The 26,786-nt window shown below is 44.1% G+C and overlaps 1 protein-coding gene across 1 annotated transcript in view; it reads right to left on the bottom strand.

The window, feature by feature from the left end:
- Positions 1–26,786, bottom strand: part of LOC137491565 (NACHT, LRR and PYD domains-containing protein 3-like) — a 43,918-nt gene that overhangs the window by 6,046 nt on the left and 11,086 nt on the right. The window contains exons 4-10 of the mRNA NM_001444638.1: positions 16,431–16,535; positions 15,829–15,913; positions 6,808–7,003; positions 4,945–6,712; positions 1,613–1,786; positions 1,343–1,516; positions 1,079–1,252 (exon numbers count right to left, since the gene is read on the bottom strand). Coding sequence (NP_001431567.1) covers positions 1,079–1,252; positions 1,343–1,516; positions 1,613–1,786; positions 4,945–6,712; positions 6,808–7,003; positions 15,829–15,913; positions 16,431–16,535 — 2,676 coding nt within the window. The remainder of the gene's footprint in view (positions 1–1,078; positions 1,253–1,342; positions 1,517–1,612; positions 1,787–4,944; positions 6,713–6,807; positions 7,004–15,828; positions 15,914–16,430; positions 16,536–26,786) is intronic.

The following is a 26,786-nucleotide window of genomic DNA, read 5'->3' on the forward strand; positions in this document are numbered from 1 at the left end:
TTAAAAGTCAAATTCTGTTCGTTAAAGGATTGTTTTGTGTATATTTCCGTGTAGTGTGTGTGTAATTTAAAATAATTAACCAAGTTACTTTAGTTGTAAGTTAGGTACTTATGTCACGTTATTCGACGCCAGTCCGTGTTTGTAGTGTTTGCGAGGTATTAGATAACGTACAGTGAGTTTATCTTGAGTGAGTTTTTGACCATAGTAACGTTAACGTTACCTGAAAAAAAAACGTAACTTTTACTAGGGGTTAACTGCATTAATGAATTCTCTATTTCAGCACAACACTGAGATGAAGGCAAAGTCACCATGAAAAGTTAAACGTTTAACGTTAAGGTAAGCTCTGGTCTTCATGTGGTCATTATGACCAAGTTATCATTATGGTTAAATTTGTAAACTGTAAAATAACTTACTTATTCAAACTAAACTCACAATGAAACAAGTCTAAACTGTTTCATTAAATTGAGCTGATAATAAAATTCAGTTGATGTCTTTTAAGCTAACGTTAATATTAACATAATTCATATTAATTGTCTATTTCTCACTGGTTAATGAGCTTATTGTATAGTGTATCATTAATTGTACATTTTATATTTGGTGTTCAGGTGTAGGGGATGATTTGTATACAAATTTATTTGAACCCCATACAGATTTGTATGGTTGTACCATAGATTTAGATTATTAAATGTTAAGTCTTATTTTACTCTTATTATATTTATCTTTTTTGCAGTTACAGCAATTGATGTTGAAAAACTGATGCTACCAATCTCTCCTCATTTGATTGTTCAAGGTAATGTTGATGTCTTCCTCATTTTGATTAGATTTTGAAATGTCAAGTTGTTCACAGATTTGTTGTAAGGAGTTTCATGTACAACCTCTTTTTTTTCTTCTTCCAGTAGCGACGCATTGGCACAGTAGGTAGTGCGGTCACCTCACAGCAAGAAGGTTGCTGGTTCGAGCCTCGGCTAGGTCAGTTGGCAGTTGGTTTAGTATCACCCAGGGTTAACATGTTCAAGCATGAAGAGCTCTAATATGAAACTGTCTGACTGTAGTTATTGTAGAGTGGAGAATCATTTACCTCAGTGTGTCCAGTTTACAGTGTTGACTCTTCAGTCCATCAGAGAGCTTCTTCACTCCTGAATCCTGCAGGTCATTGTTACTCAGGTCCAGCTCTCTCAGCACACAGTTTGAGGATTGTAGAGCTGAAGACAAACTCTCACAGCACTGAACAGTGAGATTACACATGACCAATCTGAGAAAGAAGAACACAAATTACTAAAAACCACACAAATGTGATCTGTCAAAACAAATCAATCAATCAAGCAGGTGTTTAAACTCAGACCTCAGTGTGTCCAGTTTACAGTGTTGACTCTTCAGTCCATCAGAGAGAAGCTTCACTCCTGCGTCCGGCAGATGATTAATACTCAGGTCCAGCTCTCTCAGCACACAGTTTGAGGATTGTAGAGCTGAAGACAAACTCTCACAAGAATCGGCAGTGAGTTTACATGTCATCAATCTGAGAAAGAGAACACATTACTAAAAACACAGCGTTAATGTGATCTGTCTGATGTAACAAAACATCAATCAATCAATCAGATGCCTGAACTCAGACCTCAGTGTGTCCAGTTTACAGTGTTGACTCTTCAGTCCATCAGAGAGAAGCTTCACTCCTGAATCCTGCAGGTCATTGTTACTCAGGTCCAGCTCTCTCAGCACACAGTTTGAGGATTGTAGAACTGAAGATAAACTCTCACAGGACCGAACAGTAAGATAACAGCACTGTAGCCTGTGTAGAGGATAAACACAATATGTATGTGTTAATCTGGTGTGTTTAATAGTCTGAAGCACGTCTGACTGAAGTGACTGGTTTAACTTCAGATGTTTGCTTCAGATGTTCCAATTGCCCAACTCTTTATTAATGTAACGAGGAGACTGACACGGAGGGATCCATTTTGCAGTATTTAATAGACACAGTTCAATCACAAACATACAACACGCACTAAAGTGCGAACTCACATCAACAGCATTCAATATAGATAGTGGGGCTGGCGGCTGACAGACACAGAGTGATTTTCCAGGCATAGATCAGAGGCAGGCAGCGTGGTTCAGAGTCCGTATAACAAGCGTGGGTCGTGGACAGGCAGAAGGCAACTCAGAGTCAGAAACAGGTCGGGGTAAAGCACAGAAGATCATGCAGGGAATACCGCTAAGAAATGTTGACCGTGGCTGAACAAGACTTCGCAATGAACTGGTGTTTGAGTGTGGCTTATAAAGGGAGCGTGGGTCATTAACTGGATTCAGTTCAGGTGTGTGCACAATCAGTCTAGGTGGATGATGTAATGCTTAGAAGTCCGGGGATGGCGGCCTCTGCTGGCCAGCAAGGGGAACGACTGGGACTGAGTCGGTGACAATTAAACTCCTAACACAGCAAAACAAGATTTTTTTTATTTTATTTATTGTTATTATTATTGTTTTAATTATGGTTTTATTTATTATTATTATTTAACAAACAAACCAATGACAATAATCAAATTCAAAAATTGAAAATTGAAATTCAGTTCAGGTTTAAACGCAGAGTTGGTTGAACCTCCTCTCTGAAACAGACCCCAGCTCTAAAACCTGACTGAAATATATCAAAAACATTATTATTAAACATGAAATCATTCAGCTGTACAGACACAATCCTCTCTAAAACCTTTGAGATAAAAGGCCAGAATTACAGGATCTGCTCTGGTTTACTGTCTAGTAGTCCCTGCCTTGGCTTTATCCTCCTCTCGGTCCACCTGCCTGTCAGTATCCCCCTCACCATCTGTCCTGTACTCTGTCATGGTTTCATTAACCTGCCTGTCCCCCATCACCCTTGTCCACTGTAATACCTCCAGCTGCTGAACTCACTCTTGTTTTGTGTTTTCCTCTGAGGATCATCTGGAATCTTCTCCCAGAAGGGAGCTACAGTACTGAATGTCATGGTCCTGCTTGTCCTGTCCTTGTACTGTTGTGTTGTCCTTGTGTTCTCTGTGTTCACCCCAGTTTTCCCCATGTTACTTGCACAGTTACTCTCCACCCCCTTGTTAACTCACTAGTCTCTGTGTGATTAAGCTCCTCTGTTTCAGTCATTATGTGTTGATCATAGTTTGCTGTATGTGTGTGTGTGTTTCTCTTGCTTGTGTTTTCTGCTCTTCAGCTCTGGCGTTTTCTTTGTTCATGGATTATATTTAACATTAGAACTGAACCTAGATCCACCTCTTGCATTTGTTTTGCCTGCCTGCACGATTAGAAGGTATAATAAAGAAGAGGGTTGCATGGCAGTTCATTGGTAAGCATTTTCGCCTAACAACAAGAAGGCCGCTGCTTTGAGTCCCAGCTCCTGTTTCCCCCACAGTGTGAAGATATTTGGTATAGGTGAACTGAGTTAACAAAACTGACCATAGTGTACGAGTGTGTGTCTGTGTCATCGTTACCTTATAATTATCAGCATAGATATGAGTCAAAACAGACAGAATGGAGAAAACATCAGTGTGATCATTCCACTCCAGTCCAGAAAGGACTTTAAAGGTGCTGTATCATTTTATAGCTGACTTGTGTGCAATTTAGACCATAACAGCCATATCACACTGCAGCCCAAGACAGGTTACTCCCTGAAGCTAAGCAGGGCTGAGCCTGGCCAGTACCTGGCTGTGAGACCACTAGGGAAAACTAGGTTGCTGTTAGAAGCTGTGTCAGTGAGGCCAGCAGGGGGCGCACATCCTGTGGTCTGCATGAGTCCTAATGCCCTAGTGAAAGTGAAGGGGACACTATACTGTCAGTGGGCGCCGTCTTTCGGATGAGACACCGTGGTCCTGACTCTGTGTGGTCTTTAAAAATCCCATGGCACTTCTCGTAAAGAGCAGGGGTGTAACCCCAGTGTCCTGGCCAAAGTCCCTCAATCGGCCCTTACGATCATGCCCTCCCAATCATCTCCATGTCTTTTTATGACAGCTAAACACCATTAGCTATTGACCTACATGGTAGGAAAAACAACTGGTGTGTAAGTCAATAGTTACAGGTTTCAGCTTTCTTCAAATTATCTTCTTTTATGTTCAACAGGAGAAAACAAAGTTTTAGAAAGGTTTATATCCATGAAGAGTGAGTAGGAATTAGTAAATTCACTTTTTGGGTAAACTATCACTTACACAACCACTGCCAAAACCTAAATCTGAATGTTATTTAAAAAGCACTAAAACATTACATAGAGAACAATTAATAACGTATTTTTGCAGTTTAGTTGATATCAATATTGTTCATGTTCATTGACATGATGTCATGTCATTTCTTATTTTCATCCGCTTATCCATGGCCGGGTCGCAGGGGCAGCAGTCTTAGGAGAGAACCCCAGACTTCCCTCTCCCCAAACACTTGCACCAGCACCTCTGGGTGGATCCTGAGGCGTTCCCAGGCCAGCCGAGAGACATAGTCCCTCCAGCGTGTCCTGGGTCTTTGCCGAGGCCTCCTCCCGGTGGGACAGATGCCCGAGCCAACTCAGCTGACTTCTGCTCTTCAGTGTTTGAACTGTCAGCAGTGAAAAGTAAACCACACTGAACTGAACTAAACTGAACTTCAACACAAAACTGAACTGACACTGTTTCAATTTACTATGATCTTCTATGTGAAGCTGCTTTGACGCAATCTACATTGTTAAAGTGCTATAGAAATAAAGATGAATTGAATTGTCGATGTGGAGGTGCAGTAGCTCTACTCTGAGCTCCTCCCATATGGCAGAGCTCCAGACCCTGTCTATAAGGGTGCGCCCTGCAACCCTGCGAAGCAAACTCATTTTGGCTGCTTGTATCCAAAATCTTCTCCTTTCGGTCATGACCTAAATCTCATGACCATTAACATAATATACTGTATTATTTAAATTCAGGAAATGTCTACTTCTTAGATGAAAGAAGGACGTTGACTTACAGAGCTCTTTTGGAGGTTTTGATGACTGCTGATAGTCTGATGAGACACTCGTCTGATCTCTGGAATTTCAGAAGCTCAAACTCCTCCAGCTCCTCCTCTGAGGTCAACAACACAAAGACCAGAGCAGACCACTGGGCAGGTGAAAGGTAAGTATATGACAGACTTCCTTCTCTAAGGTGGGATTGAATCTCTTTCAGCAGAGTTTGGTCGTTCAGTTCATTCAGACAGTAGAACAGATTGATGGATCTCTCTGGAGACAGATTCCCTTCAAGTTTCTGCTTGATGTAGGCTATTATTTTATTTTTGCTCTGGTCTCTGTCACCCTGCTGTGTCAACAGGCCTCGTAAGAGTTGTCGACTGGACTGGAGTGACAGACCGAGAAGGAAGCGAAGGTAAAGGTCCAGATGTCCATTCTCACTTTCCAGAGCCTTGTCCACTGCTGTCTTCAGCAAATCAATCATGGACTCATCTCTGCTTTTTTCTGCTTTTGTCTTGTCATTGTCTAGAGTCAGATGTTGATAAAGGGCTGCAATGAACTCCTGAATGCTCAAGTGAAGAAAGCAGTACATGGTACCAAGAATGATTCCCGTCTCCTCCTTAAAGATCTGGGTACACATGCCTGAGTACACCGATGCCTTATAGACGTCAATGCCACAGTCTTTCAGATCGCTCTCATAGAAGATCACATTGTTTCTTTCCAGCTGCTGGAAGGCCAGTTTCCCCAGTGAAAGGATGAGCTTTGGATCCCAGGAGACATCTGCTGTGTTTTCTCCATCATACTTTCTTCTGCTCTGCTGGATCTGAAAGCGGAGAAAGTGTGTGTACATCTGTGTCAGAGTCTTGGGAGATTCCTGCAGTGTTTTAGCATGAGCCCTGTGTTTCAGTTTCAGTATGTTCTGGAGAACAGTGGCTGAAATCCAGCAGAAGACTGGGATGTGGCACATAATAAAGAGACTCTTTGACTGTTTAATGTGATCAATGATTTCTCTGGCCTGATTCTGATCTGTGAGTCTCTTTCTGAAGTACTCCTCCTTTTGGGCATCATTGAATCCTCGTATCTCTGTCAGCCGGTCGATACAGTCAGCAGGAATCTTACTGGCAGCTGCTGGTCTGCTGGTGATCCAGATGAGAGCAGAAGGAAGCAGATTTCCCTTGATGAGGTTCGTCAGGAGAACATCCAGAGAGACTGCTGAAGATACATCACGACACGTCTCATTACCAGCAAAGTTCAGAGGAAGACGACATTCATCCAATCCATCAAGGATGAACAGGACTTTGAATCGTGTGCTTCTTGTAAGGTTCAGTCCTTTAGTCTCTGGGAAAAACTGAGTTATGAGGTCTTTTAAACTTTGTCTTTCTTTCTCCTTTAAGTTCATCTCTCTGAATGGAAGAGGAAATATGAAGCTGATGTCTTGATTTTCTTTCCCTTCAGCCCAATCCAGAACAAACTTTTGCACAGAGACTGATTTCCCGATGCCAGCAACTCCTTTTGTCAGGACAGTTCTGATCTGCTCGTCTTGTTCAGCTGCTTCAAACAAATGTTTGCATTTAACCTGTATCTCTAGTGACTGATGACGTCTGGAAGCAGCTTCAATCTGTCTGATCTCATGTTCAGTGTTGACCTGTTCACTCGCACCCTGAGTGATATAGAGATCTGTGTAGATGTTATTCAGAAGTGTGGAGTCTCCTTGCTGAGCAATTCCTTCAAACACACTTTGATATTTCTTCTTCAGGCTACATTTAAGCTGATTAATGTAGAGCAGCTCATCTAAAAACAGGAGCAAAGAAACAGAGAGATTCAGTCTTGGCTTTTCCAGCTATATTAGTAAGTGTCAGTCTGACTGATGGCCATGAGTTTCTTACCTTCGAGGGTATCAGCCGCTTGATCTTGCTTCATCTCTCTCAGGAAGAAGAGTGTGAGATCAATAGCTGCTTCTGTGATTCTGCTTCTGTTCTCATTAAACTCCTTTACAAACTCTTGTCTGTTTTCGTCCTGTAAGATTTTCTTAACCTTTTCCAATTCATTCTTTAGAAACCTGATAATTTTGCTCTCAAGATTCTATGATTGATGAATAGAGAATGCTCTGGTTACTAAAGTAACCCTCCTCGGGGAACGGAAATGCTATTAGTGGATTTATTCATTAATCCACGAATTGGAGGATTTCATTCCAGAAAGCCAATCGTCTAAAAGAGTATACAACGAACCAATGAAATGCCAATGAATTGGTAGCGTAAGCTTTTGCACGTGTCCCTTATTGCCAATTACCTCCGCATATAAGCACAGGGGAAGCAAGGAAACGCCATCCTTTTAAGCTGAAGAGACTGATACTTACAGCTTAAGAACAGTCATTATGGCGATGCTTAATAGCATTTGGGTTACTTTAGTAACCAGAGCGTTCCCCTTCGGATGGGGAACTTCAATGCTATTAGTGGATTTATTCATTAATCTACCAATTGGGGGAATGTATGGAAAACGCCATAATGACTGCACCTTACCTTCACCTCCGATGAGAGGATAGCCAGGCATAGCGTGAGCGCTCCTGCTGTCACGGAACAGAATCAAAGAGAGGTTTGTGCAGTTCAACTCAGTCTTTTAATAGTAAAATTCAACAAAGGCAGTCTGTCATTAATTTAGAGGAAATAAACACAGATCTGGATCTTCAAAAACAAAACTCCAAAGGGACCACCCACGGACGGGAGCGAGAGAGAGGGAGAGCCGATTGGTCCGTGCCCACCACTGCAATGCGGGAACTTCTGACCTCCGGATGCTGATGGTCAAAACACGGTCAACAGGTGAGCAACAATCTGCGGCAATCTTAACATGCAACGATGAACACAGGAGGGTGATTAACAACCAGACTTGACGAGATGAGACAAATGATGATTTGATCTGATATTTGTGGAAGACAAAATACACGTAGAGCAAACGCACAGAGTAATAATAATCTGACAACAGAGGGAGAAAATAGGGAGGTAGATATAGGAGTGTCAGTAATGAAAAAGTGAGAACAGGTGACTGCTGATCAGCGCTCGTGCTGATTGCAAGCGCTGACAGCTGGTAGGAGAACACAGAGGGGAAAAGGTAGACAATCAACAAACCAGATTCATGACACCTGCATCAAAAAAAGAGGAGCGGCCCTCCAACGTGATCCCTGGCCCTTACTTATCCCACTTCAACAGAAGTTTTACAGATTTAGATATATTTTTTGGGAAGTCGCAAGCGTCTAGATAATTCTAGGAAAATATGACAGTACGTTGGGAAGCGTTGCGGAGGCCATCTGCTACCCAATGGGGGAGATATGGTGGCAAAAATACATATGGACTAGCCCTGAAAAGGGAGAGAACGCATATAATAAGATGGTTAGCGGAGAGGGAAGACACGGGTCCGCCCGAGGGGGGACTGCAACTTGGCTGAATAAGCATATGGGATTGCCTAGTGGGGATCACGCATAGCGGGTACCTATACCCAAAACGCGGGCTGACCAACGGGCAGACCTACAACGTAGTGGGCCAGCAAGTGACTCCTCCGCTGAGTCAGTGCTGGGGGGCTCGGAGGAATCTGCAGGGCTCACCTGACGGGGAACTTTACTGACAGATAAAAAAGGCGTACGTATTACCATGTTAGGGAGAATGGCACAACAAGCGTGTTTCAACACCTTAACCGAGTTGTTTCCTCAATCACCAAGGGTTACCTAATACCCTTGAGGAAACCGGTTCCACTCGCAGATTGTAAAACCTTGCAGATGTATTAGGTGTTGCCCAGCCCGCAGCTCTACAGATGTCTGTTAGAGATGCGCCGCATGCACGCGCCCAAGAGGATGCGATGCTCCGAGTGGAGTGTGCACACACTCTCGGGGGACTTGGCTCGCCTTTGCTCTGATAAGCGAGAGAGATGGCATCCGCTATCCAGTGGGCCAACCTTTGTTTCGATACGGCACTTCCCTGCTGCCGACCGCTATAACAGACGAAGAACTGCTCAGATGATCTAAAGTGTGGTCCAGATAAATACGCAAAGCGTAAACTGGACAAAGTAAGGAAAGGGCTGGATTGCCTCCTCCGGGGGCAGTGCTTGCAGGCTCACTACCAGGTCTCTAAATGGTGTGGTAGGAATCCTGGGCACTTATCTCTGGCGGGGTATCAGGATATCGTGAGAGTAATCCGGCCCGAATTCCAGGCACGAGTCACTGACCGAAAATGCCTCCAGGTCCCGGCCCTTTTAATAGATGCCAACGCGACCAGCAGAGCTGTCTTCAGGGACAGAAATCTTAAAGATACTGAGTCAAGTGGCTTAAAGGGATCTGTACGCAGGCTCGTGAGAACGAGGGCAAGATCCCAAGAGGGCATGAGAGGGGGGCGGGGTGGATTAATTCGCCAAGCGCCTCTGAGGAACCGGATGATGAGTTTATGCCTTTCCACGGTGCTTCCAGCCACCGCGTCATGATGAGCGGAGATGGCAGCCACGTAAACCTTGAGTGTGGAAGGCGACAGCCTGCTCTCCAGCTTCTCTTGGAGTAAAGAGAGCACAACGCTGATCTGGCAATTTCGGGGGTCTTCTCTGCGAGAGACGCACCATTCAGTGAATAGACTCCACTTCAGGGCGTAGGCGCGCCTCGTGGAGGGGGCTCTAGCCTGAGTGATGGTATTAACCACCGCAATCAGTAGGTTACCTAAGTCTATCTTGCGTCTAAGAACCACACGTGGAGGTTCCAAAGATCGGGGCGAGGGTGCCAGATGGTGCCCTGTCCCTGAGAGAGTAGGTTCTCTCTCAAATGGATCTGCCAGGGGAGGGCCGTCGCGAGGAGGGAGAGCTCTGACATCCAGGCCGGTTGGGCCAGAGGGGCGCAACCAGCAAAACCTGTCCCTCGTCCTCCCTGACCTTGCACAGTAACGGCACGAGCAGGCTCACTGGGGGAAACGCATATTTGCGTATGCCCCAAGGCCAGCTGTAGGCCCCTGCATCCGTGCCGAGAGAGCCCTCGGTCAGGGAAAAAACAACTGGCAATGAGCGTTCTCGGGAGAAGCAAACAGATTGATCTGGGCTTCCCCGAATTGCGCCCATATCAGCTGAACAGACTCGGGGTGAAGTCTCTATTCTCCGGGACATAAAGGCTGCCATGAGAGCGCATTGGCTGCACAGTTGAGCTTGCCTGGAATGTGAATGGTGCGCAGCAATTTCAGCCGATGACTCCAGAGGAGCAGGCAAGCTGAGACATGCGGCGAGAGCGAATGCCAGTTGATATACGCCACCGCCGCCGTTGCTGCTCCAGCACTGGAAAAAAAACGGTAGAGAGCGAGGAACACTGCCAACAGCTCCAGGCGATATGCCAATGCAACTGGGTTCCTGTTCACAGGCCCGCAGCTGCATGCCCGCAGCACACAGCCCCCCAGCCCATGTTGGAAGCATCTGTTGAGACAAAAACATGACTGGACGCCTGTCCTAGAGGCACTCCGGCCTGTAGGAACGAGGGGTTGTTCCAAGGGCAGAGGGTGCGGCGACACAGCGCAGTAACAGACTCGGTGTGTGCCCGTATGCCATACGCTTCTGGGGACTCGATTTTGAAGCCAGTGCTGATGTGGTCTCATATAGAGTAATCCGAGCTGCGTGAAGCGGCTGCCGATGCCATATGCCCCAGGAGCCTCTGAAATAATTTCAGTGGGACCACTACTTTTCTGTCGAGCTCTCTCAGACAGTTCAGCATCAGGCAGAGAGGCGCGCTGTCATGGTGACCGAGTTCAGCTCCAAACCGAGAAAAGAGATCCTCTGCACGGGGGCAAGTTTGCTCTTTTCTCGGTTGACCTGAAGCCCCAACAGGTGGAGGTGCCGGAGCACCTTGTCTCTGTGCATAATCAATTGCTCCCACGAGTGGGCTAAAATCAGCCAGTCGTCCAGATAATTGAGTATACGGATGCCCGCGAGCCGAAGGGGCACTAAGGCACCCTCCACGAGCTTGGTGAAGACCCACGGAGACAGAGAGAGCCCGAAGTGGAGGACTTTGTATTGCCACGCTCGACCTTCGAAAGAAAACCGCAGAAACTTTTGGTGGCGGGGAAAAATGGAGACATGGAAATATGCGTCCTTTAGGTCTATGGCTGCAAACCAATCCCGAGGACGAACGCACCGGAGGATGCGCCTCTGTGTGAGCATTCTGAACAGCAGCTTGTGCAGACAGCGGTTCAAAACGCGCAGATCTAGGATTGGCTGTGACCCACCGCTCTTTTTGGGTACGATGAAGTACGGGCTGTAAAACCCGCTCTCCATCTCGGCTGGAGGGAGCGGCTCAATTGCATCCTTCGCCAGGAGGACAGTAATCTCCTCTCGCAAGACAGGGGTGGACAGGGGGCTGACCCTGGTGAAATACACACCCGTGAATAGGCTTGGGCGATATTATGGTATTATGGTATACCGCGGGATCTAAAAATAGCAACGGTGTCAGTTTCAATACCGTTATACCGTCATAAAGTATTAAATATCCTTTATTTAATGCCTAAAAAACGTGTGTGTGGTTGTCATCACGGGACAGTGTGGAGGAGAGAGATAGAGGAAGAGGGAGGGGGAGAGGGTGAGAGGGAGAGGGAGAGAGGGACAGGGAGACGTGACGTGACGAGTCGCGCTTCAAAGTGTCCTGCAGTTTGGCAGTTTAGACTGAACAGAAGGGAGACGTGGTTAATATGAACGAGAGGTCTGCATTAGAGCTGAAGATCTTTGCCCGAACCCGGCGAGACCCGAAAAAATCCAAATCCCTGCATTAAAATCCATCCCTGCAAAGGTGAAGCAAATTATGACGAAGTAGTAAAAAAAGAGAATTTTGACGGCGGTCAAGCCAGTCAGAAAGAGCGGTTATTCCAGCCGCAGGTATTTAGCGGTCGCTCATACACTGCGTATTACGGTAGAGCCCTAAACCGCAAGCTGACAGGTAAAATGACGAGGCCACTCGCTACCCTGAAACTACGGTCATGGAAAATTAAATGGATGTTCCTGACTGGTATAAGATGAATAAACAATCCTACCTAAAACTTGCAAAATCAGCCAGATCAGAACTCTGCATCTCGGCCTGTAGCAGTAGCAGTGAAACGGTGTTCAGTGCTGCTGGACGCACATGAGCGCAAGACAGCGCTAAAGCCAGTGGATTTAATAATGTTCCTCCACAAACACACGTAGCCTAATCTTGGTGAGTAAAGGGTTTTAAATTATAATTAAATATTAATTAAACCATATAATCATAATGTAGACAGAGTATACAGACTAATGGTGGCATTATTCTTTTAATATTCAGCTTCAATTTAGTTACTGCCAAAATACCCGTCATCATTTAGAGTTTATTTGATTTGTTAAGCAAGATTTCTTTTCATTGGTGTGTTGGCCAATTTAAAGGCTAAGTGCATGTAGACCTATAGAGTGCTGAGATGTTACGATGTTACAGAGGACTTATTTTATTTCTTTGTTCCAACTTTCAAGTGGGATATAGTCTACGTTTGTTACGAATAAATGCTGTTAAAACATATAAATGACTCATTCTTGAAAAAATGCATTAGAGCTGTAAGGGCTCGGGCTTTATAAAGCTGTCAATCAAAATGTACGTGTCGGACCTATCGGGTATAATTTTTATGGCCCGATTACAGCTCTCTGCATTCCCGCGGGAGCCGGCCAGATTTCTTACGGTGTGGGAGTAAATTTCTTCTAAATCGCGGGAGAGATGTGTGTGTGTTTGTGTAAGACAGAGAAAGTCTCTCTGTCTGTCTCTCTGTCTGTCTGTCTCTCTCTCTCTCTCTCTCTCTCTCTCTGCCTAAGGTCGCATAGAATGTATTCAGTTTCTGAATGGTTTAGGCTCAAGCCAACAGTTTGGTGACGCTGTCTGAGCCTTACGTCATAATTTTTTTTATTACGCCGGTAATACCGGATACCGGGGTAAAATATGGAGGCGGTTTGACGGTCTCAAAATTTGGATACCGCCCAAGCCTACCCGTGAACTTGGGGGGCCGTTTTGCGAACTGGATCGCATAGCCGAGTCTGTGCGTATGAGCCACCGCGAAGGGCTGGCTGTGCTAACCAGGCAGGCAGAGCTTTTGCTAATGAACTCATCGCTACAATCGCTGACGTACCAGCAGTGGGGCAGCGCAGAGTGAGTGTGCTGATCCGAGAAGCGCGAGGCTCCTGAGGAAGAGCTGGAGGCGAGAGATTCACTCTCACTCCGCACCCTAACTCCGGAGAGGGGGCTCGAGGGGTGTGGGAAAGGAGACCATCTCCCCAGTGCTCGTGAGCCACTGGCGAAGCGCACAGAGCCTGCGAGCTGGGAAGCAGAGCGTCCCGGACTAGCAGGGTTCGTGCTGTCACATCCGGGGAAGCGGAAAAGTGCCCTTCTTTGATGTTTTCGTGGCACTGAAAAGTACCGATGGAATTAGGGCCCTGCCCTCCAGCTGGGAAAGAGCAAATTTTCTCTTCTCCGGATGACCTGTCTCAGGGACGCTTCGCGATCCATTCACCAGACTTAACAGCGCCCTGGGCAGGGGGGGCTGCCTGCTTTCGAGGTGCTCAACACGCCCGCTTCGCCGGAGGTGCAGGCGGGGGCGGGGCAGCACTCGTAGGCAGACGCCCTCGGCGAGGACCAGTAGATGTGGATGGTTCGACGGGCGAGCGGGCTTACGGTCCCGCCGATAGATGACATTGCCCATCGCATCAGACTGCTTTCTCACCGCCTTGAACTCCTGGGTGAATTCACCAACGGTGTCGACGAACAGGCCAGCCTGGCATATGGGGGAGTCAAGAAAGTGAACTTTGTCGAGTTCGCGCATATCAGCCAGGTTTAGCCAGAGGCGGTGTTCCTGGAGCACTAGTGTGGACATCGTCCTCCCCAACGCACACACAGCAGACTTAGTGGTCCAAAGAGCATAGTTGTTCGAAGCTTGTGTAACAAGGCTGGGTTGGACCCACCCTCGTTTAGCTTGGCCAGCGCCTGCGCTTCGTAGCGCTGGTTGGTGGCCATCACGTGCAAGGCAGAAGCAGCCTGGTCCGCAGCCTTGTGAGCTCTAGCTCCGAGGGAGGCAGAAACTTACAGGCTTTGGACGGGAGACGAGGCGGACCCTGCCAAGAAGGGGCGCCACGCGGACAAAGATTGACTGCTATGGCTCGGTCAATAAGCGGAATCGCTTCATACCCGCTGGCCACTCTGCCGTCAAGAGTGGTGAGGGCGGAGGGACACGCAGCACGGGCCTCCAAGACTGCGCGAGCCTACTGTGTGCCTTCGGAAAGAGGCTTTGAAGGCTTCACCCTCTGGTCATCTACGTAGCACCCATCTAGTCGGTCCGGCCGCGGAGCTGGGGGATAAACCATCTCCAACCCACGGCCGAAGCAGCCCGGGAGAGCACGGCTAACATGTCCGTTTCAGGATCCGACTTGACAGCGCTCTCCTGCACCGAAGGGCCAAGCGGGTCTGGATCATCATCGGACAATGAAAGCCCACCCTCCGATACCGCGGTAGACGTCTGGTCTCTAGTGTCATCGAGCGTAAGGGCTACCATCTGGTTAGATGGATTTTCTCTCGCTGAAACCCTCAGATCTGCCCGAGTGCCCACTGCAGTGCAGGGGACAGCTGGGGAGTCTTGCCCCATTACAAGGGCTAGCCGCGATCTCAATTGCGCTACAGTCATGGCATCGCAATGACGACATGAACTGCCCGCGAGCACCGCATTAACATGTTGGACCCCCATACATGCAATGCAGTGCCCGTCCTCATCATCCGGAGACAGGAAACCCCCGCATCCAGAAACGCACAGTCGGAGCGCCATCCTGAAAAGGACGTGCTGCATGATTGTGTTGCTCTTTTAGGAAATAAGCAACTTATACGCACCGCTCTGGAAGACCGGACCCAAAGAACGCCAGGCAAGGGAGAATCCCAGCTCGACCGTCTGCCGCCGTGTATACCCACTCTGGACAGGGAGAACTCTCTTTCGCTCAATTTGCTGTAAATAGCAGGAGGAACCCTCATTGACTCTCTCAGAAGGCTGTAATAGTCTCTGAAGCGAAAAGGATGGCGTTTCCTTGCTTCCCCTGTGCTTATGTGCGGAGATAATTGGCAATAAGGCACATGTGCGCAAGCTTACGCTGCCAATTCATTGGCATTTCATTGGCCCATTGTATGCTCTTTCAGACAATTGGCTTTCTGAAACAAAATCCCACAATTCGTGGATTAATGAATAAATCTACTAACAGCATTTTCGTTCCCCATCCGAAGGGTAAAAATATTTACCCAAAAGCTTCATTTACACTCAGTTGTCGACTCATATACTACTCAATATTTGAAAACATCGAGGACAAAAAGCTGACAAATGGTTCAAATACAACATATAAACAATAGCTTTAGGTGTAAGACCATCAGTATCTCAGCAAGAATATTTTTGCGTGTTTATAAGAAGTCTAATAGACATATACAGATATATGGCTTGACTAAAAAGATGCAAAATTTGGAATCTGGAATGTATGTAAAGTCTGTCCAATCTTTATATTTGTTGATTAGTCTAGTTTTGGACTATTGTTAGATGTCTATTAGACTCTCACTAACAGCTAAAGTTTAATCATTATATAGACATCTATTAAACACAAAATTGCTTGATTTGATATGTGGAATAATTGACTTCAGTCTGTTGAATACTTAAAAAAGTAATGCACATCGGTGGTGTAACGACGATTCCATGAGCATCACAGGTGCTCTATTTTCTAATAATTAAATGAACTGGAGTCAGTTGCTCCTTAAACAAATACATTTCAATTCTTAAAAGTAAATAATAACAGTAAAAGTGAAATGTGTTGCAGAAGCATTATCTTTTCAATAACCATTTTGTCTGTAATAATAAGAATTTTAATTATGATTCAAAATGAGTTTTTCCCACCTGGAAGATGGACTGGAGATTGTTAGTGAAACTGTTGTGTCTCCTGAAAGTTTCGTGTCCTGAATCTGCTGACTCATATTCATCACTGTTAACATATACAACTACTGTAATCATACATTTAGAGGCAAACACATACAGATATATCTTACAAACACTGAAAATAATACATGTAGTGCTCATAATAAGGAGACAATGGACAGATTTGTTACTTGTGTGGTTAGGGTTAAGGGCTTTTACATGTTAAATTTAGCTGAGAAATCACACACAAATGTATAAATATAAAATACTTTACAGACAGTAGCTTTAGATAGAAATATTTTAGAAAGAAATATTTGATTTACAATTTATTTTACACAAACATTTAAGCGACAACAAAGCTACAATTTATTTCTAAAAGCTTCATCTGTATTAGGAATATTTGGTTATAAACATCTTTATGACATCTTTTATGTTCCACAAATGATAGAATTGTATACAGGTTTGAAATTACCAGAAGGTAAATGATGAGAGAAATTTTAGAGGTAAAAAAAATGTGACTCACATGTAAATGTAAAATTATTAAACCAGTCCATGTGTGATTAATAATGTAAAACACAAAATACCTTTGGACAGATGATGGTGTTTCCTCACTGAGGTCTGGTGGTTTACGTAGTGAGTGGTCACTCTTCAGAAACACAGAGCTGGACACACATGATCCTGATCTCACACTGAACACACAAACACACCAGAGGAATAAACTGCAGGACAAACTTCAGTGTCTTTTAAAGGGTCACGAAACACCAAAACACATGTTTTGAGCTGTTGACAGTGGTATGTGTGTCCCACACTGCTAAAAACACTATTAGGACACCTATATTTCACTAAAAAGTGTAAATTGGTTGTTTTTGCGTTATTTCAAGCAAATTCGTACTTCCGGTTTGAAAAAATTTTTTGAAGCTGTGTCACGGTCATGAGATAATAGCGTGTATTCCAGCGTGCAGACTGGACGTCTGTGCCAGAGTGTGTCTTATTACGTCTTACAGTGTGCTGCATTAATGCATGAGTAAGGCTTGGTTCAAACCAATCAGCGCGCTCTATTGTGCAACTTCATTAATATTCATTACTGTCAGAGTGTAGATGGCAGAGACGCCACGTTGTGTTGACAAAACAAGCGTGAAGTGTTGCTTTTATAGTTTGCTGTAGTTAAGTTTCGTTTTCATTTTCTCTCTGTGAGAGCTCAGACTTATGTGTGGATTAACAGTGTACGCGACGCTCGACAACAATAACTTACGTGTCTAAGGAGGATTATTGTTTACCTGAGAGCTGTTCTCATCTGCAAACGCTGAGATCCAGATTCGCTTTAGTCTCCTCTTAATAAAGACGCGGCTCTAGTTGCTGGTGATTGTCCTGTCTCTACAGATTTGGTAAGTTAGCGACCAGTGCTCTTTGTTTATTCAGTTCGTATGTTATTCGAATCAAACAAACTATTGCAACGAGTGTAAACAAGTTAGCACTACAACCAAACTATAACCTCGTGTTGGATTTTGTGACCGGAATAACACACGCGGCTTTCTGACGCTACCTGCCGTGTGCATCTAAGTTTCCGGGAAATGCAGAGTTTTTTTCTCTCATTCGCCATGCGGTATCAAACATTGCATGAAAAATACACGCTTAGAGCAGTTCCTCGAATCAAATATCTCGTTTGTCGGGAGGGACATGAATTAATTCCCTGAATGAAAGAGCCAAACTGCAGTTAAAGTCCACCATTTAATAATCTGGCAAATAATTCTACTACAGATGTCCATGTAAACACAGTCACTTTGTCCGCTGTGGTTGTGTGTTTTGACTCTGAAATTCAGCGCGCCCAAATAGACACTCCCACACCCTCCCACTTTAGTTCCTCCGACACTCCCCCCTAAACAGAGCTGGACACGCCCACTTTTCTGACTTTTTCCAAAGTAGAGGTGTGAAAACACCCTGCTGAAACGAGGGGCTTTCATGGCCCTTTAAAGGTGCAAACTAGATAAAAAAATTTTTTTTTTCTTAAATTTAAAATAAGAACAAAAATTTTAATAATTTATTTTTAATTAATTAATTTAATTAAAATTAATTGTAAAATAAAGCTGTTGTCCTGCTTTCACTTGCTAAAGAGCACATGTGTTCCGCACACACTAACTACCCATCTCACCACCCCCCCCCCCTTTAGTTGATTAAATCAAATCAAGCTTATTAAATGCTCAAAATGGTTTTAAGAACAAATATTCCAGATATTGCCACAATGAAAGTTTGTGTTCATATTTAATCGGTTTATTATGTAAGGAATGGTAATTTAACTAAAACGGTTCGAACTGTAGTTCTGTTGAGTGACAAAAAAGCTATCAGCATGAAACAACTGTACATTTCTAGTCAAACCATTCTTCTGCAGTCTTATACCAAAAACAGAAATAAGGGCAGCATTAATAGCTATAAATGTGAGAGAGCATTGATATTATGTGATTGTTTTGTATTGCAATATGGAGCAATTAAATGTTGATGTTAAAGCAAAAGTAATTGGTAACACTTTACAGTAAGGTTCATTAGTTAATGCATTTACTAACATGAACTAATCATGAACAACACTTGTAAAGCATTTATTAATCATAATTGAACATTTACTGATGCATTATTAACATTCAAGACCATGTTTGTTAACATTAGCTAATGCACCATTGTCACGGTTGTGGATCCATCTGCTCCTTATTTGAAGTGGCTGCGTTGTGTGACAGTTCACTATTATGGTATGTGTTACTAAGTGTGTGTGCTTTTCTCTCTGTGTTTGTGTGGAAGTCGCGTGGCTGTCAGTGGGTGTTTGTTTTCATGTCATCAGCTGAACGGTCACATGATCATTGTCACCGGAACTGTTGAGTAGCACCGCTCAGCTGATAATCAGCGCGCTGCAGGTGTAGCGCATTTATTTGCCTATATATGTTCAGCGTTCCTGTCTCATCTTTTCAGTTCGTTGTTTGCTCACGGTCCTTTGTGTTTTTGTCAGGCTCCTCTCGCTGATATCCCTGGTGGTAAGTGGTTTGGTTGAGTTCCTTGTTGCTGTCTCTGATGATCCCTGTTTCTTCTACGATGAATGTTTGATCTGCTCTGTTGATGAGTATTATGAACATTTGATCGGCGCTGCCGAACCAGACCATCTCTATAATTATTCACCTGTTCCAATACTTCCAGCCACTCACCATTTTCCTGTTTTTTACTTTCAATTTGGTTCTACGTCTTGTTTTTTTATAACGTCACAGAACGAACTGACAAAACATGGACCCAGCAAGTGCGGTGGAGATACAGGATGTGCTGTCACGCAGTGTCGCCAGGATGGATCACCAGGATCAATGAATCAGGTTTCCGAGCTGACGACACAGGTCCAGCGACTCAGTTCGGGTCTCAGCGCCGGATCCACCCTACCAGCTCCCTCCGTCGAACCACCAGTCACTCCTGTTGTTAATGAGACACAGTCCTATGCAGGTGAACCCTAACTATGCAGAGCGTTTATCGCCAAGTGTTCTCTGTATATACCACTGCAACCATCGTCTTTTCCCACCGAAAAGAGCAAGGTGGCGTTTTTATCAACCTTTTGACGGGTAAGGCGGCATTATGGGGAACCACGGTGTGGGAGAGGAAGCTTCCCTGCAGTCAAACCTTCAAGTCCTTTTCAGAGAAGCTCAGGACGGTTTTCGATCAGGCTGCTTCGGGGAGAGAGGCATCTAGACGTCTCGCGGAGCTTCGTCAGGGTGATCACACGGTGGCGGAGTATTCCATCGATTTCTGCACCCTGGCGACTGAGTGTGGTTGGAACAGTGAAGCTCAGTGGGACATGTTCTTTCACAGACTCGCAGACCATATAAAGGATGAGATTTATGCTTTGGACTAACCCAAGACGTTGAACGGTCTCATCAGCCTGGCCATAAGGGTGGACAACCGTATGCAGCGCAGAGGTATGCAGAGTATACAGGGAAAGATTCTTCCGATTCCACTTTCCTACCCATTAAATTGGAATTCAATTCGAACTTTCAACCCATGTCATGTGTTTATTGATTCAGGAGCAGAGGGGAGTTTTATTGACTCTGATTTAGCTAATAAGTAAAAAATTCAGTTTTCCCCTTTCTTCACCCATAGCTGTTTACGCACTTAGCGGTCTACCTCTTCCAACTATCACACATATCCCAGTTCCTATTAGACTCATTACTTCAGGAAACTATACCGAGACTATTACCTTCTTTCTCATTAACACTGTTAAAAATCCTGTTATTCTGGGACACCCGTGGTTGGTGTTACACAAGCCTCATATTAACTGGGGTCACAACAGAGTTTTTTCTTGGAATGAGAGCTGTCATTAGTCTTGTTTATTGTCTGCTTGTTCCACTGTGTCTTGTTCTGTGTATCAGGAGAAGCAGGTGGATCTATCAAACGTGCCTCGTGAATACCATGACCTGAAGAGAGTGTTCAGTAAGTCCCGGGCTGCTTCTCTACCTCCTCACCGTCCCTATGACTGTGCTATAGATTTACTGCCAGTTACATCTCCGCCTAAAGGCAAGTTATATTCGCTGTCAGTTTCAGAGAGGGAGGCCATGGAGAAATATATTTCTGATTCTTTAGCAGCCAAGATCATCCGCCCGTCTTCTTCACCGGCAGGGGCGGGATTTTTTTTTTTTGTAAAAAAGAAGGATGGTTCCCTTCGTCTGTGCATTGACTATCGAGGGCTGAACAGCATCACGGTTAGGAATACTTATCCTTTGCCGCTGATGTCTTCAGCCTTCGAGCGCCTGCAGGGGGCAAACTTTTTTACAAAATTAAATCTCCGCAATGCTTATCATTTGGTTTGCAAAAGACCTGGGGATGAGTGAAAAACTGCTTTTAACACCCCTAGAGGGTATTTTGAGTACTGCGTTCTGCCCTTCGGCCTTACCAACACTCCGGCTGTTTTCCAGGCACTCGTCAATGACGTGTTGAGAGATATGATAGATCAGTTTATTTATGTGTACCTGGATGACATTCTGATTTTTTTCTCACTCAGCATATTCAACATGTCAGACGAGTGTTGCAGAGGCTGCTAGAGAATGGGCTTTATGTCAAGGCGGAGAAATACGTTTTTCATGTACAGTCGGTTCAGTTCTTGGGACATATCGTGTCAGTCGAGGGCATGCGCATGGATTCAGAGAAGATTCAGGCTGTGGTAGATTGGCCAACCCCAGATTCCCGTAAGGCCCTGCAGAGGTTTCTGGGTTTTGCCAATTTTTACTGGCGTTTTATTCTTAATTTTAGCCAACTGGCCGCACCTTTGACTTCCTTGACCTCCTCCAAAATGCTGTTCAGGTGGTCCAGCGCAGCCGAAGCTGCCTTTTCCAAACTAAAAGGCTGCTTTGTTTCAGCCCCGATACTCATTGCCCCTGATCCTTCCCGGCAGTTTGTGGTGGAGGTCGATGCATCGGAGGTTGGGGTTGGAGCCATCCTCTCCCAGCGCTCCGCCTCGGATGGCAAGGTCCATCCTTGCGCGTATTTTTCTCATCGATTATCTCCTGCAGAAAGAAATTACGACATTGGTAATCGAGAGTTGTTGGCCGTTAAGCTTGCTTTGGAGGAGTGGCATCACTGGTTAGACGGCTCGGGGGTGCCTTTTATCGTCTGGACTGATCATAAAAATCTTGAATATATTAGATCCAGTAAAAGATTGAACTCCAGGCAGGCTCGGTGGGCATTATTTTTTGGACAGTTTAATTTTACCATCTTGCACTGAACAGAGGCCTCATGTACGAAGACTTGCGTGGAAATCATACTAAAACATTGCGTACGCAAAAAAAAATTCAGATGTGTGACACACTGCGTACGCCGAATCCCACGCATATTCTTTTGTACATCCGAATGAACGTGAAACTGAGCGCAACATGCACGAGCGCAAAACCCCTCCCTGCCTCCTTCCCCGTATGTATATGAATATTCCCTTAACAGTCTCAGTGGCGCAGCTCGTAAAACACGTCAACATGTTTTGACGTTCGAACATGAACTCGGTTCGAATCCAGCAGCTGATGAACTTACTCTTTATTTTCCCCGCTACATATCAGATTTTGCCTATATACTCTTTATCATGAGAAAGACAAGTAGGAATCATTATTAAGTCTGTGCATCAAATTTAATTTGAACATTTGTTGAATGGAAATATTTCTGATTCATGTATGCCAGTTCATCCTCAGATGGTGCCTTTATAGAAATGTGTGTGCACAGGGCCGGCCCAAGCCTTTAGGGGGCCCTAAGCAGAATTTTATTTGGGGCCCCCTTGGTGCAGACAATATGATAAATTATCGTTAATCCTTGATTATTTGCACACTTTAAATTTAAAACACGCGTTATCAATTTTATTTGCTGTAGCTATGTTGCTTACATTATAAAATATGCTTTTTTTCTTACATATACTTTTTGTATTTTCTAGTTCAAATATCTAAAAAAAAATCACTTTAAATCTAAATCAAATTAAATCAAGAAGCATTTTCCACAGAAAATCTGTCTAGAAAATGTTTATTCTTTAAGATTTTTAACATATTTGGACTAGAAACAAGACAAAAACAATAAAAAGAAAATAATTTTTGCAGTATTTACCAACTGTCAATGATTCATAGTACATGGCTGTGAAATTTGATCACAAGAAAACCAACAATGATATATATATTTTTTTGCAAATGAAGAGTAAAAAATGCATCAAAAAGTTATAAGATGCATTTCTTTCATTAAAAGCACGTTTATAGTATTGCAACTGTGTATAAAAGCACACAACTGTTCAACAAGCTGGAAAATGCAGAGATAGAGGGCTCATCTCTAAATTAATCAGAGCAGCAGCATCACAATTAACCTAGTTAAGCCTTTAAATGTCACTTTAAGCTGTATAGAAGTGTCTTGAAGAATATCTAGTCTAATATTATTTACTGTCATCATGACAAAGATAAAATAAATCAGTTATTAGAAATGAGTTATTAAAACGATTATGTTTAGAAATGTGTTAAAAAACTTCTCTCCATTAAACAGAAATTAGGGAAAAAAAATAAACAGAGGGGCTAATAATTCAGGGGGCTACCAATTCTGACTTCAACTGTGCATGTTAGAAAACAATTAAAATAGCTATTTATTGCTTACTAGTTTTCTATAAACTACAGACATTTATTACAACTTGGTCAACCTATTTGATGTATTTTATGCATAGCCCTGGTTTATTTTTAATCATGCAAAATTTTGCATTGCCACTAGATTAATATATTTTCTTCAAGAACAGTAACTGATTGGAATACTCAGAAAGGTGAGCACAGACTCCTCTGAGCACTTATAATGCCTCCAGCAGTGGAGAACATTAGTTATTTACTCATCAATTTAAAAAGAACATTATTTTTAAGTTTTTCTTTTTAATTTATCTAATATTTTCAGCAAAAATACCATCTACAAGACTTTGCAAAGGTCTGGAAGGGTTAAATAAATGAAAAACCCTTCAAATTATGTGTTCTTGTCCTATTGATATCTTTATATATCTTGGCGGAAATAAATAGTGTGAGCCCATATTCCTGTATAAAGTTTCACAATTGCAATCGCTCATCTATCAGTGGTTAAAAAGGCTCGTGCATCTCTGATGTACTGTTGATCCACCATTACGGTAAGAGCCACCTGGTGGCAGCTGGGTGTACTGCAGCCACAGCGGTAAATGGCTGCAGTCAGAGTAGATTAATTAATTCAGATCTTTTGTACATTTAGATAAATATTGATTCTTGGTGCCAGAGCATATTGATATATTTGCCCCACCCATAATCTATAAAAAACTCTCAAACAAACTAAAACAAAAACGAAAGTTAGTAATTTAATGCACTCTTGGGGGCCCCCTGGTGGCCATGGGGCCCTAAGCAGCCGCTTAGCTCGCTTTTGCCTTTGGCCGGCTCTGTGCGTGCAGTAGATTGCTCCGATTACATTGGGAAAACCGGCGACCGCTGCAAATTGCGCTTTAATGTTTGGATGGTCACCTGTATGGAACGGAAACCTTATATACTAAACATGCGGATGAACCCGTCTCATACAGCTGAGAAGACACTTTGTAGAGAGCAATTTAACACAACTGCCTCTGGGAGTCGCCAATGGAAATAAAACAGACACGCACAAAAAATGTGCGCACGCCAGCCATAAAGCTGCCGTGAACCTGCGCACATTCCCACGTTCAGTTCATCGTTAGTAAATCCAAACGTGAGCAATTCTGAGCGTGAAACCTGGCGTAGGCAAAGTTTTTGTGCATACGCAGCGTTGATACATGAGGCCCCAGGTTCCAAAAATATCAAACCTGATGCATTGTCACTTCTTTTCGATCCTTCAAATTGCAAGCCATCTCCTGATCCTGTGCTCCCTTCTTAGCAAACATTTCTTGGGAGATTGAGTCGAGGGTCCGTGCAGACTTGGATGGGGTAACGCTCCCGATCGGATGCCCACCGAGTCGTTTGTTTGTGCCAGAGGGATTACGGTCCGACGTCGTTCGGTGGGGTCATTCCTCCAAGGTAGCTTGTCACCCAGGCGTGAGTCAAACATTATTTGTTGTCAAACAAGGATTTTGGTGTCCAGCTATGGCTCGTGATGTGCGCAATTTTGTTTTGGCTTGCTCTGTCTGTGCGGTTTCCAAGTCTTCCAATCGCCCACCTGCTGGACTCCTCCAACCGCTGTCAGTGCCTTCGAGATCCTGGTCACACATTTTACTAGATTTTATTACGGGTCTTCCATCCTCTAACGGTAACACGGTAGTTTTAACTGTGGTGGACAGGTTCTCGAAGGCTGCTCATTTTATCTCTCTGCCCAAATTACCATCAGCCAGAGAAACAGCGGTTGCTGTCATTGACCATGTTTTTAGCATTCATGGCCTCCTGAGGGATGTGGTCTCTGACAGGGGGCCGCAGTTCGTCTCTAAGTTCTGGAGAGAATTCTGTCATTTATTGGGGGCCACTGTTAGTCTTTCTCTGGTTTTCATCCCCAGAGTAACGGCCAGACTGAGAGAGCCAATCAAGATCTTGAGCGTACACTGCGATGTTTGGTCTCGCAGAATCCATCCTCCTGGAGCCAACAACTTTCGGTGGGTGGAATAAGCACATAATTCGTTACCAGTGTCGTCCACGGGCCTTTCTACGTTTCAGTGTAGTCTACGTTACCAGCCACTAGTTTTTCCCAGTCTGGAATCCAAAGTTGCGGTTCCCTCCGTTCACGGCTTTGTCCAGAGGTGCCGCCGCACGTGGAATAGGGCCAGACAGACCCTCCTCCAAGTGGGGACGCGCACCAAGGCTAAAGCCGATCGCCACCGGTCTAAGCCTCCCATTTATGTTGTCGGTCAAAAAGTGAGGCTTTCTACTAAAAACATTCCGCTCCGCACCGTCTGTAATAAGTTAGCTCCTAAATTTATCGGCCCTTTTATTGTCACTAAAATCATTAGTCCTGTGGCAGTCCGCCTCAAATTACCTCCAGCTTACAGGAGAATTCATTCCGTGTTCCATGTATCCAAAGTAAAGCCCATTTTTCATACGGCAAGTAATCCGCACACACCAGTTCACCCGCCGCCGCGTCTCATTGATGGGGAGACTGCTTTTTCGGTTAAGCGCATTCTGGACTCTAGACGGAGGGGGCGAGGATTTCAATACTTGGTGGACTGGGAAGGTTACGGTCCGGAGGAGAGATGTTGGGTAGCTGATAAAGCTGATAATCAGCGCGCTGCAGGTGTAGCGCATTTATGTGCCTATATATGTTCAGCGCTTCTGTCTCACCTTGTCAGTTCATTGTTTGCTCACAGTCCTTTGTGTTTTTGTCAGGCTCCTCTCGCTGATATCGCTGATGGTAAATGGTTTGGTTGAGTTTCTTGTTGCTGTCTCTGATGATCCCTGTTTCTTCTACGATGAATGTTTGATCTGCTCTGTTGATGAGTATTATGAACATTTGATCGGCGCTGCCGAACCAGACCATCTCTATAATTATTTCTACCTGTTCCAATACTTCCAGCCACTCACCATTTTTCTGTTTTTTGTCTAAAGATCAGCATTAAAGACTTTTACTTTCAATTGGGTTCCACGTCTTGTTTTTTTATAACGTCACAACCATGAGTTAACATGAACTAACAATGAACTAATGTATTTTCATTAACGTTAACTAACATGAACAAATACAATAGTAGATGTATTGTTCATTGTTTGTTCATGTTAGTAAATGCATTATTTACATTAACTAATGAACCTTATTGTAACGTGTGACCCAGTATTTACTAATATTTAAAAATTAATAGATAAATTTTGATTAATGAGAATAATTCTCTATGGTTACAATTAATTAATTACAAATAACTGCATAACATATGAAATGATAAAACATATGATATAAATTGTACCCATCTAAAAAGTAAAATAAAGTTACCTGAGAGAGAGGGAGAGAAAGAGAGTAGGCCCCGAAGAGACCCTGATAGCAGTAGAGTCAGAGAAAATAGAGTCTAGATCAGGAGAGGAGCAGAGCAGGAAAACGCAGAGCAGGAAATGAGGCAGAGCAGAATTTACCAGCTATCCACTTGTTAAGTGGTGACGTGTTTGTGACGTATGTAATACTGTTTCCGGGTCCAAGCCGCCACTCATTTAACTTTGGAAATCATTCGTTTATGAACGTTTTTAATTCCTATCACACATTAAAGTTAATTTTACATAAGATCATAGTGTACACAACAATCTCTGGGCTTGCTGCATAACAAATACCGAAATTTTTACAATTTATAAAAAAATGAATCCCTTACTGGCCATTGGACATTAGACATGGACATATATATTGTGATCGTGATTTTCAAAAGCATTAGATCGCCTTGTAAACATTTATAATTACCATTTCAAGAGTCTCCCCATTCAGCGTAATAGGCCGCTTGGACCCAGAAGCCGCTTTGCGTGACGTCACACTTAACAAGTGAG

The sequence above is a fragment of the Danio rerio genome, chromosome 4 (assembly GCF_052040795.2).
Source record: "Danio rerio strain M-AB ecotype USA chromosome 4, GRCz13ab, whole genome shotgun sequence".
NCBI classification, from domain to species: Eukaryota; Metazoa; Chordata; class Actinopteri; order Cypriniformes; family Danionidae; genus Danio; species Danio rerio.